Below are 12,366 nucleotides of genomic sequence, written 5' to 3' on the forward strand. Positions count from 1 at the left end.
AGATAGACAGACAGATTGGCTAGACCATTTTGTTCTCTATCATCTGATTGTTTTCTCTAGTTCGATATTTTTGTATGAATCCTAAACTTGTTCTACTATATCGCAAGTAAAAAGACACGTATACGACACAGTGAACCAATGTTATTTTTTAAAAAGTTACAAGCGTGCAAACAATTTTGAGTTTGTGCCAGTATTTTAAGGCTCCCAACGATGTCATTAAAGCCATAGAGTACTATTTCACCTAATGGTATGAATTTTTCTACAAATTTAAAACAAATGGAACTCGATATAACAATAAAACATACATATTGGATAACAATCCTGTCTCAACTGACTTACAATTTGAACCTCTTCAAAGTTCATAGTTAAGTGGTTTAGGTGCTTCCCTAGAGGGAAGTTGAAATTATATAAGAACCAAAACTTTTTATTTACTTGATATTGATCACAGTTTATATTAAAATAGAAATTATATTTTTGAAACCGTTGTTGATGGTACTCTTCATTTTCATAGAATAGTATTTATAATTTTTTTTTTAGTTTTATTTTAACATATTTTCAGAAGAATGTTTTTATGAAGTTAAATTAACATTGCGTATCCAACAAAATTGGATTTTTTAAAGAGTTTCAAAATTTTTGTTTTTAACTGTCTGTTTTTGGAAAATGGACTTTTTGAAAAAACAGTTTTTAAATTTTGAACAGTAGTTTTCCAAAAATAATCGCATTGAAAATTCATCGTGTAAGCAAAAATTAGAATTTTTTTTATCATACCTGTTATTTGTTAATTTATTTGCTTCTAAGAATGTGTTTGAATCGAATGCAAACAAAAAAATCAAACTAAATTTTATTTCTCTGTTGACAAAAAAAAATGTATCTATGCTTCTACTTATTTTATTATTTATCACTCATTTAAATTGAACATTTTAACTAAATTACATATCTTAACATTAATTACAAAACAAAATTTTCTATTCTTAAACAGACTTTATATCTTAGAACTTCGATTCGTTGTGTGATTTTGGAATGTTTTTATCATAACCATTCTGAAAATAAATTAAGTCATCATTACTATGTATTTAAAAAAATATATATTTTTTTAAAGACTTACACTTGGAGAACATTTGTGACATCTGAATCTTTTTCTTATGCACGGTGTCAATAAAGATATATCAATATCTCGAGGATCATTTCCGCCCCATATAAATGTGAACAATGTTGCTACTCCTATAGTAATCATAGCTCCAAGGCATGTATACCACATATAAGAAATACGATAGAGTGGGAAAACATCACTGAAAGTAATATTAAAATAAATTAGGATACAATTTGTAATTTATAATCGAGCTTACTCCGCTGCATGTGTATCAATAGGGCCAGTAGCCAACGTATGGTTAAAGTCATATTTGCAATTATCAACGCTTAGAAGTTTTGTCTCGTATTGAATTACCCCAGAAGCTAATGCTATTTGGGAATTCAAACTTATCCATGACATTGACAATACCCCAATTATTCCTCCTAATAATGCACTCTGTAAAAGATATTGGTCGAAAGTTCAGAAAAATGTTCCTATAACATTTTTTTATTTATTCTTACATTTCCATTAATCCAAGGTAAAAAGATACCTATTGAAAATATACCAAAAAGTGGTCCATTCGTAATGGCTTCTAAGCTCATAGTTAATTGAAGAACAGTTCCCATTTTTTCAACAACATAAACCAGACATACACATAATGCACCAACTCCTACGACAACAGATCTCATAATCCAATTTTTAGCTGATTCAGAAAGAGGTCGTTTTACAAATGGTTTGACAAAGTCTTCAAGAACTACTGCTGACATAGAGTTTAGGCATGTTGACAATGAACTTAATGCAGCACTAAAAACACCAGCTATGAAAAGTCCTGTTAGTCCAGGTAAGCTTCCAAGTGTGTCCATTACAAAAAGTGGTAATAATTGATCTCTTGCTTTAGCTAACTGAATTTTAAAATTTCTTTGGTTAGTAAATTTATTGTTAAACAAAAAAGTAAAATGTAACAACCTTTGTTTGCAAAGGATCACAATCTTTGTATGTCGCATAAATAAGTAATCCATTATAACTGCAAAGTAACATTAAAACAAGGACTCCACCAACAAAAATCCAGAGTGCTCGACGTCCAGCTTTTAAAGTAGGCAGGGCTAGATATCGTTGAATCATATTCTGACTGACGGCATTAGTTTGAGTCCAATAGAAGACTCCTCCAATTAATTGAGACCAAATAGTGTGACGGACCGTTGGATCAGGATTAAAGCTGAATAAATTTGGAAATGAAACAAAAAAAGAAATGTGTATTAGTTTTAACTGATTGAGATTTCAAAAGGAATATTTAATCTAAAATAACTTATAAATAAATCACCACAAGAAAAGCTAAGAATTTAGGTAGTAACTATGTTTCTGTTTGTAATCTTAGTTGTATCATTATCTCTGGACAAGACTAAATTTTGGGGCCTCTTTGATATAGAAAAAATTAAAAAAAAAATTAAAAAAGTACGTATACGCCGTAGGACCCCTCTTGTATCATTATATTTGTAGGCCACTAAGATTATTTAAATAATATTTTTTTATTCTTCTCTCTACCATACATTTTTGAACTATAAGGCAATGCATTTTTCTGCAAAGTTTTTTTTTTTATTTTAAAGGTTAGGAGTCAAATGATTTTTCATGGGTTTTTGTTTTGTTGATATAAAAAATAAATTCATATCAAAATACTAACTTACTCTGGTGCTTCTATCCGATTGGTATCCCAGGCTTGTTTAAAAACTTCTGATGCTCCTCCAATATCTAAACTTCCCTTAATTGCAACAAGCAATAGGGCACCTATCATTGAAATAGTTTGTACAACGTCTGTCCACACTACAGCTTTTATTCCTCCCTTTGAAAAAACAAAACAAAGAGAAAAAAAAAAGATTTTTATCACTCACTCAATAAAAGCTTATAAATTGAAATATCTCACCAAGCTTGTATAGAAAACACAAATAATACAAACAATTGGTGTAATAGTGTGTACTGATATACCGGTAACTAAAAGAAATAGAATAAAAAATAAAACATTTAAACAAAAAACGTCATTGCATTGTTCAAGATCAAAACATTTGCATGTTCATTATTTTGTATACCTTGGTTAAACGCCAAAGCTGGAACATAAATAACAATTGGTAAATAGCCAATCTAAAAAAAGACATTTAGAGATCGAAATGAATATAAAAACGAAATAAATAAATGCTTTGATTGGTTGGTTTTGAGAAATATAAACAAATTTTATACATACGTTCATTATAGTGAACATGACGGAACCAAACATTCGTAAACGCCGGTCAAAACGACTTTCTAAGTACTGAAAAAAAAAATTTAAAAAAAACGTATACAAATGAGTCACGGTTTTCAAGATAAAAATATAAATCGAAAAAATTCCTAACACTTAAAAGTTTTCAAAACCTGATCATTTCATTCGATATTTTTAATTTTTAATATCATTACCTTATCGCCTGCAAAACCGCGCAGCAAAAACGGTATAGATTTAAATCGATTTTTTTTACAAATTAGAGTAGTTAAGTAAGTAACACAACACATAGACTATAATCTTTATATATTTGAAGTCCTTGCTGCAAATTACATCATCCTCTTGACCTAGCTAACAACAAATTTATATGGGAAAATATTCCTCTATAGCTAGGGAATTATTGATTGTAGATGCAAGAATAGATTGAAGATAGTAGGTAATAATGAAACTTGTCTTTTTTTTTAAGTGCGCAAGCTGAATTCTGTGGCGGTGACACAGAAGAGATCTTACCTATAGTAAAACTATTATCTCAAGGTCAACTCTCCAACTTGTAGATTTTACTAACTTTAACTTACATAAACTGATTTTGAATGAGACTTGGCTAAAATTCTGTTTTTTTTTTTTTTTTTATAAAAATTTTTCAACCAGAAACATGTCTATATCTTATTAGATATAGACATGTTTCTGGTTGAAAAATTTTCTAGCTTTAAATCAAGTTGCTGTTTTATTTATTTTTTTATTTTTTTACTCTCACAATTGACTCAAATTGTGTTAAGGCTTGACAACACCGGAATTTTTTTTTCATACAAGTACCCGTACCGCTACTGCATACTTTTCAGATGTTTCCAAGCCTTCATTGTTCAGTTTCAATATTCTATAAGATAAAATTCAAAATTTGTGGGCTGCAAGTTCTCGAAAGGAAAATCTAAATTTGTTTTGTCACTGAAAAACTACCAGCTCTACCATGCTTCAAGATCCTTAGATAACCAGAAGTGCTCAGTAATGTTTGATAACAATTCAGCAAATACGGGCGGATCTGAAATGAAAATCTCAAAATAAAGGATTGTGACTTTAAAATTCCTGTGTTTCAGTAACTACTCGGTATTATAAGTGTTCGCTGCTGCTAGTATAGCGAAAAAAAAAAATACGAGCTGGAAATGTTTGGCTTTTTTTCTTTAAAAGAGGATGGAGGGGTGTTGAAAATGGGTGCTGAAAATGGCCTGGGCATTATCGTGTCCCTTGATTCTTTTTAACTAAGTAAGAGATTCGTCTATGCGAAAAGGACAGATAAACTTTTACAATAAGACATTTAAACCAGTTGGCCAGTGAGCTAATTTGATATTAGCTGCGTTCCTTTGAAAATATTAATCTACTTTTTAGTACATAAAGCTGCTTTGAACTACTTTTTCAGTATAGCAAAGTAGATCAAAGTAGTTTTAAGTACTAAAAAGTAGATAAATATTTTCAAAGGAACGCAGTTATTACAATGAAATCCTTGCTCTTAATATTTTTTTAATGAGGATGAAAAACGAAAAAATGAAAAATTTTGCGAAAAATAAATTTTTTTGCAAAATCGATATATGACAGGTATATATATACCGTAATTTTTGGTTTAAAAAAATAAATTCCAAAAACCCGTCTGGGCAGTCGCCAAAAAACGCTACGTACCAAGTTTGATGTTAGTCAGTCCATCCTTGTAGACTTGGGCGTTCGTTATTAAAGAATTAAGTTCCTAAGTAGTGAAAAACTATTTCAAAATAATAAAAAAACTCCTCTAATTTCTGCAGATTTTTATTTGGCGCTAGCTGGCGCCTCAAGAGGGTTTAAAAATTTTCTCATTTGAGATAGGTACCTATATGTTGTCTTATGAGGCAATTTTTTTAGATATAGCTTTAAAGTAAAAATGTTTGATTAGGTTCATGTATAAAATAAAAATATGCAGGATGTCCGAAAAGTAATATGGATCAAACGAAATATGCCGATAGGCCTCCCAGAATTGGGTAACTTGTTCATTCCAACTCCTTACGGTTTTCGATTAAATGCTGTTCTTGTAAAATTTCTAAAATTCCCTACTTTGCAACAGTATTTTGCTTCCTCCGCCCACAACTGATTTTTGTTTATTACAATTCTAACACTGGTCTGCAAAATTTAACTTTTTTTTTCTCCTTCAAATAATTTTTTGATATAATGAAAGATTAGACTTTCCTGAATCTAAATCTGGTTTCAGAAAAATTCTATCAGGTACCATTTTTGTAAAAATGATTTTTGAAAAATGTGGGTAGTTTCTAAAAAACCAACCTTTTAGATTTATTTGAACTCGTGCAAAATTAAAACTATTTGTAGCATTGAGCTCAAATTTGGAGGACTTATTTCTCGTAATATGGCCTATCGATTAACACCAAATATGTCCTTTTACATTAATGTTTACTCATATTTTAAAATACTGATTTATAAAAAAAGCAGAAATATCGAAATTCTTTACTTTTTAGTAAATCCAACACGAACAAAAACACCTTAATTAAGGAAAATATAAAATATCAACGCCCATTATATTTAAAAAAGTCAAATATGTAAAGAAAACCATAATAAAATACATTAAACAAAATTTTTACGTGTTTTGTAATTTTATATACTATTTATCTATTTAGAAATATCTTATTTGTAATAAACCATTCGATAAACTGCCTTGTAAAGCTTCAGATTTGTTTCTCCTAGAAACAAAAGTATACTTTTCTTATAGTTTTTGATGTGTTGTGTTAGAATCCGCAGTCAAAAAAATTCTATCAATTGAGGATTTTAAGATATTCGCATTAAAGTATCACAAAATCAAGTTTTTTCTTAGAAAATCTCAATAAAAACTACTATATCTCACAAACCAGAGCTGACCGAAATTTTTTGAGTTCAGATTCAAAATCAGTACACTAAAGTCCATTAGAAAAGTATATTTTTGCTCTAGGGAGAAAGATATATTAATTTTAAGAGATCAGTTTTTTTTATGATAAGATATGCCAAACCTACTAAACTTACTTAAATTAAGATATCTCGGAGAAGAAAAGAGATATTGAGAAGATTGAAACTGAATTTGAAAGAAAAAAATAAGTTCTTTTATAAACCGTAACAATTTTAATTGAAAAATATTACATTATGCCAAAATATTTCTTCGAAAACAGCAAAAAAAATGGGTTTTTAAAATTTTCTAACTGGAATATCTCAAAAACTTGACGTACTAGATCAATTCTGACTTCGGATTCGGAATCAGCATACAAAAATCCTTTAGAAAAGTATAGTTTTATTTAAAGGAGGATTTCCTTGCAGACCAGTGTAATTGGGAACAAATAATTAAGCAAACTATTTTTTATTTAATACGCCCGCCATTTCGCTACAAATTATTTAAAAGTTTCAAGTTTTATAAAAACTCAATTTTTTACTTTTATTTTAGAGAAGCACCTCGAAAAATATTTGTATAACGTGGAACTGGTTTGTTATTTTAAAAACATGCCCTGTTATTAAAGTTTTCAAACAAGTATAACAGTTTCCAAAGATGAAGTTAGAACAAAATGTATTAGACTTTGAATGCAATAAAACTGGGTTTTTCAGAGCAAAAACACATACAAAAATAGGGGCTTTTGTTGAAAAAGAAATAATCAAACAACAGTTCGAGAAAATTGTTTTTTTTTTTTTTTTGTTATTTTGCTCTGAAAAACCCTGTTTTTTGCATTCAAAGTATAATATCTTTCGTTCTAACTTCAACTTTGGAAACTTTTATGCTTTTTTCAAAACTACAAGAACAGGGTATTTTTTTAAAATAACAAACCAGTGCGATGTTATACAAATATTTTTCGGGGTGTTGCTCGCAGATGAAAGTAAGAAATTGAGTTTTTATGAAACTTTAAACTGTAAATTAATTTTTAGGAAATTTTCGGAATTTCACAAGAACTGCATTTAATCGAAAACCGTAATAATTTGGGATGAGCAAGTTACGGAATTCTGGGAGCCCTTACATAGTCTTATCAGCATATTTCGTTTGATCCATTACTTTTGGGGCATCCTGATAAATCGCAGGACATGCATGTTTAATTTAAGAAAAAAACATATTATCATAAAAATCTTAAATTAAGATGATTTCCGCTTAATTTAAGACGGAAGTCATCTTGGTAAAAAAACATGCTGAAATCCGCTTAATTGTAAGTGGTCTTTTTCTTTTTGTATGAATTCTGTTTGAATTCAACCGACACAATTTGTTTAAACATAATTCACTTACCTCATAAGTTGATGTTATATTCAGATCATGAAAAACTGGAAGGAAAAATTTTCCCATTATAATTCCCATAAGAACAACTCCAGAAGCAACATAGAGATATTGTATTCCATATGAATAGACTTCCGTCGGTAATCCAAGCAAAGTTATCCCAGATATGAAACTTTATTATTTTTAATAACACATCCAACGAAAAACAAATTATAAATTATTATGCATTTCCATATCAATTCACTCTCACTTATTTACCTTGCCACAAGTGATAACGCGATCGGCAGGACTAACATATTCCTACCACCCATTAGATAATCGGATTCGGATAGAGACTTCTTTAGAAAACCGAAATATATTCCAATGAATATACAAAGGACGAACATCGAAATGAATACAACATAATCCGGCCATGCAAATTTTTGCAGATCCTTAAGCATCTCATCGATGTCAGACATATTTGTTAAGTTTCGCGAAGCGTGCAAATCGTTTCCGGATATGGGCGAATTGAAGGGAACCGAAACCGATTGTCTGATGAACGTAATCCCTCCAAGCGATTGCTATTACTACTAAATTCAAATCGTGCCTTCAAGCTCTCGTTGGATATAATATTGTCAATTCTAGTTACAATTTCCATTCAAACTATAAATATGGAGCTAAAATTTGTATCATTTAGAATTTTTGTTAGGTCGGTTAGAGGTACACGGCGGCGTTTGATATGTTTTATATAGTAGTTGCATTAATGTCTAAAAATAATTTCGTAACAGGCACAGAGATTCTTGATGGTCACCACATCGCAGACAAAGCTAAAATGTATGTTAGTTGAATTTGTGGGAAACAATTACGGACAAGAGTGTATCTATATTTGTGTTTGAATCGCAGATTGTCAGAGGGAATCATCATAATATCGTCTAGATTGAATTTAAATTGCATTATCTTCTATTAGGGTAGGGGGTCGCCAAAAGCTACTACTGCCGCCACCTACAGTTCGATGAAAGAAAACAAACAGTTCACTTTATATGTCATACCATAATAAAGCTTAAGGCCAATATAAGTTTTCATCTCTGTCTCTCTCTTAAATATAAATTGAATTAAAAAATTGACCGAGAACTTAAATTTATTCAAGAGCATGGTGTTCTTTGCTTACCCTTTAGCTACTCAAATACTAAAAGTCAGATTCCTTTAAAAAATGTAAAGGTGTTTAGTACTAAAAACCATATTTTTTGATTGAACAGTATCAAATTTTCTTTCGGTACAAAAATTAAATCTGATCGAAAATTAACTCTATATTTCCAAAACGAGCAATAAAAAATTACTTCAGGTGATTGACAGAAGAGTCACATCGCTAAGCTACTGACTTAAAATCAATATTTTACAACAATTTAACTCATGATGTTACTTAACTTAGAATTAATTAGGTTAGGTAAGAAATTTTCTTTGAAGAATAGAAAAAAACCCCACCAAAACAGGTTATATAGCGCAAAGATTTTTACAACAAGTGTTGATAGATTTGTAATTTCATAATAAAATAAAACGTTACATTTCGAAAAAGTACCATTGGATAAAAGTTCTGACAAAAACTGCCTTAACAGAAAAAGGTGTTTATATTCCGATCAGCACAAAATGATGGAAAGATAAACTTCTCACACTGATTTTTGCATGAACTGCTATTTGAGGATCACATTGTTCTGGGTGCTATAGTTAAATGTAATTTATCACTGCTACTAAAACCTGAACATATTCATCTTTGCCTGCCACAGTAAAAACATGTCTCGGTGACTTCGGTGGCGGTAGCAAATATTATGGTACATCATCAGCTTTTGTAGTTGCTAAACACATTTATCTTAAGTTGAGAAAATTTTTCTTGACAAATGAATCGTTGACAACATTTTTGACTGTTAAATACATGACTTTTTACCAGTTTTAAATTATTTTAGCAGTAATCTTGACACGCCTTTTGTTATACATCTATAAAAAGGTAAGGAATTACTATCAAATTCATCAAAATTGAACTCAGGGTTCAAAATTTATAGCCAGATTTCTCGCGGTAGCAGCATTTGTAACTGTTGAATATATGACATTTTACCTGTTTTAAATTATTTTGGGAGCCATATCATGACTTGCAAGCCTTTAAGTTATACATCTATAAAAAGGTAAATATCTACTCTATCTACTGCTATTTTATTCATTAATATCAAATCAGAAGCAGTGTTCAAAAGCTATAGCTAGATAAAAAAAAAAGTTTTACCAAACAAAGTTCGTTTATTTCAGAAAAGACATAAGTCCAGAGACTTTAAAGGCTTAAAAACATGCTAAGACTAAAAAAAATGTATATTATAAAGTTTTTTAAATGCATCTAAGGCTAGATTATAACTCCGCATATACTCTCTATAATTTAAGTGTTGTGGAATTTTAACATAAAACAGTCTTTTGTTGCTCCTGAAAAGTTAATGCTCATTTACTTATGTTGTTTCTGAAATAAACGATTCAAATATGAGAAACTGCAAAAATAATTCAAAAATGAAGTATTCCTTTTTATCATTTAAGTGAATCCTATCACTTATATTTACATTTGGCCTATGCTAGTTACATAGGTATATAAAAAAAAATCCACTCAATCGGTACAAAATATATTTTTTTGGAAACTCCGTTTCTTAAAAAACATCATTTAGGTGAGACATAACTCCACACATTCTTTTTGTGGACTAATGTACCATTAAAGTAGTATTTAATGTAAGTTCATAAAAATCGAAGAGATAATTAAGTTATGTTCTGTGGAGCTATTTCCCTGCGCCAACTTCCATGAAGTGAACGAAAGAATTATCCATCTGGTTGGATTTTAAACCACTATAGTAACATTGTTTCATAGATACAAACTGCATTGAAATTTAGTAAATCAAACAATATGCCTCAGGTTCAAGATAATGTAACATTTGAATTAGATAATAGCCCTTGTAATGTTCCTTGGGCCATAAAGTTAAACTACGAGTACGTTAGACACTATTGCTTATGTCTATGTCATCCCCGTTTATCAGCTAAATTGTCGTAACTTGCAAACATAAAATCTTAAGTATCTCTGCACCGATGGGTAACCAAGACGAACTCTGTGACTTATTTTCCCACTGTTTAATATATGAAGATTATATCTTTCAATTGATGAAATTTATTTGCAGTTAGAAAAGTTTATTAAGCGAAAATGAGTAACCGAGATTCATTTATGTTCATTATTTAAATTGATTTCAACTTATAATAGGTAAGGTTTTTTTTCTAAGTTTTTATTCTTTTTGTAACGCGTTAATGCAATTTAATAAGTAAAACAATCGAAAAACGAAATAACATGTATTGGATTACATATTTTATTATTTTGATATCGATATTTAAGACAAAATGGGTGTTACTTAACACATTGATTTCGTAATATTTTATAACCGATAAAAAACAATTAGTATCTTTATTATTTTATTTTATATTTATGCTTTTGTTTTATAACGCTAAAAACAGTTTTCACTTTGCCTATTGATAGCTTTTGTTTTTGAAATAATTTCTTCTAGAAATTTATTCTAACAAATTTACCGATCCTTTTGTTTCTACTCGACCAATTTCCGAAAACTAAGAATGATATTACTTTAAGTTTTCTTAGCTAAGCCATCGAGGGAATTTCCCCAATAAATTGAGTGATTTCAGTCATTCTATCGTCACAAAATAAACTCATGATCAAGTTCAATGAATTTCACTTTTCAAGTAAAACAAACCACTAACAAACCAAAAAATACAATGCAATTCAATGACGGGCATTCCCCATGCAGTACAAAATAGACATGTACATGTGCAATGTGCACATTGTCAAACTAATATAGCAAGTTAAGTAATTTCAGAATTCCTAGACGAGCTTTTGTACATAGAATGAAAACAATAACAAAAAAATTCGAATCATTGTATTGTTATGTCGAAATAAGAATTTTCGAATTTTATTTTATTGGCAATTTTTCAAAAATAAACGTTGTCAATTGACTCGCACTACGTAGCATCGTGGTAAGTCATTCACATTTATAGAATAGGACTAAATGGAAACAAATATTGATACCCTTATCAAATAGTGCAGGCCAATTAAAACGGTTGGTTGTTGAAAGGGGAGGAGTGGGGGGGGGGGCTAGGTTTGGTATAAAATGAGTTTCTTATTTTAATCTCACCTTAGAACTTGGCAGATAGTTGTAGGTCCCCTGGTATATTTAAGTGTTTCATTGTTGAAGATTTTGCCGAGGAGCTTAAAATCAGCTTTGAATAGAAACATTTTGAATAGAAACATCTATACCAGGTTCCACCTTTTTCTTTGACAACATAGACAGCCACTTGTTAAAAAGCATTCATCATCTATTGTATACATAAAAATACATAGATGTAGGTGCAATATACATAATTATTTTATGAATGGTTGATGAAATCTAAAATTCGAGAATATTTATTAAAAATTTATAGAAATCATCACGATGAAATCTCACGAAATATGGCCGATTGCCAACGGGAAAATCCCGTTGTAAAAATAATTTTTTTTTTGAATATTTTGAGAACTCATGGGATTATTAGTTTTAATTTTGAATTTCCCAAATCTCAGAACATAGCCTATTCATAAAATTGATAAGGTGTACTGCATTTATTTGTTTTATGGGCTTAAAATGTTTGTAGATCGTAAAACAAAAAATTAATTAAAAAAAAAAATTATTGTAATGATAACAACAATTTTGTTTACTTATCACTGAGCATTCAAATTTTCATTGTTGTTAATGATCTTGGCATTTTACTTCT

At 29.8% G+C, this 12,366-nt stretch overlaps 1 protein-coding gene across 1 annotated transcript; it reads right to left on the reverse strand.

The window, feature by feature from the left end:
• Nucleotides 1-878: 878 nt before the first annotated feature.
• Nucleotides 879-11,225, reverse strand: LOC129915655 (sodium-coupled monocarboxylate transporter 1). Its single transcript, XM_055995303.1, has 12 exons — nt 11,137-11,225; nt 7,822-8,219; nt 7,576-7,735; nt 3,303-3,368; nt 3,151-3,202; nt 2,988-3,055; nt 2,752-2,906; nt 2,036-2,285; nt 1,591-1,971; nt 1,347-1,525; nt 1,106-1,289; nt 879-1,040 (listed from the first exon to the last, which is right to left on the reverse strand). The coding sequence occupies exons 2-12, from the start codon at nt 8,019-8,021 to the stop codon at nt 990-992; spliced, it is 1,746 nt and encodes a 581-aa protein (XP_055851278.1). The 5' UTR covers nt 8,022-8,219; nt 11,137-11,225; the 3' UTR covers nt 879-989.
• Between the last annotated feature and the right edge of the window lie 1,141 nt (nt 11,226-12,366).

Source organism: Episyrphus balteatus, chromosome 3 (genome assembly GCF_945859705.1).
Source record: "Episyrphus balteatus chromosome 3, idEpiBalt1.1, whole genome shotgun sequence".
Taxonomy (NCBI): Eukaryota; Metazoa; Arthropoda; class Insecta; order Diptera; family Syrphidae; genus Episyrphus; species Episyrphus balteatus.

What these genes read in the sequence shown, in the direction of transcription:
- LOC129915655 (XM_055995303.1), bottom strand. Translation starts at nt 8,021, where the DNA reads ATGTCTGACATCGATGAGATGCTTAAGGATCTGCAAAAATTTGCATGG. An exon ending in AGCTTTGGCGTTTAACCAAG is followed by an intron (nt 3,056 to 3,150) that starts GTATACAAAATA and finishes TATTTCTTTTAG; the next exon opens with TTACCGGTATATCAGTACAC. An exon ending in GTGATCCTTTGCAAACAAAG is followed by an intron (nt 1,972 to 2,035) that starts GTTGTTACATTT and finishes TTTAAAATTCAG; the next exon opens with TTAGCTAAAGCAAGAGATCA.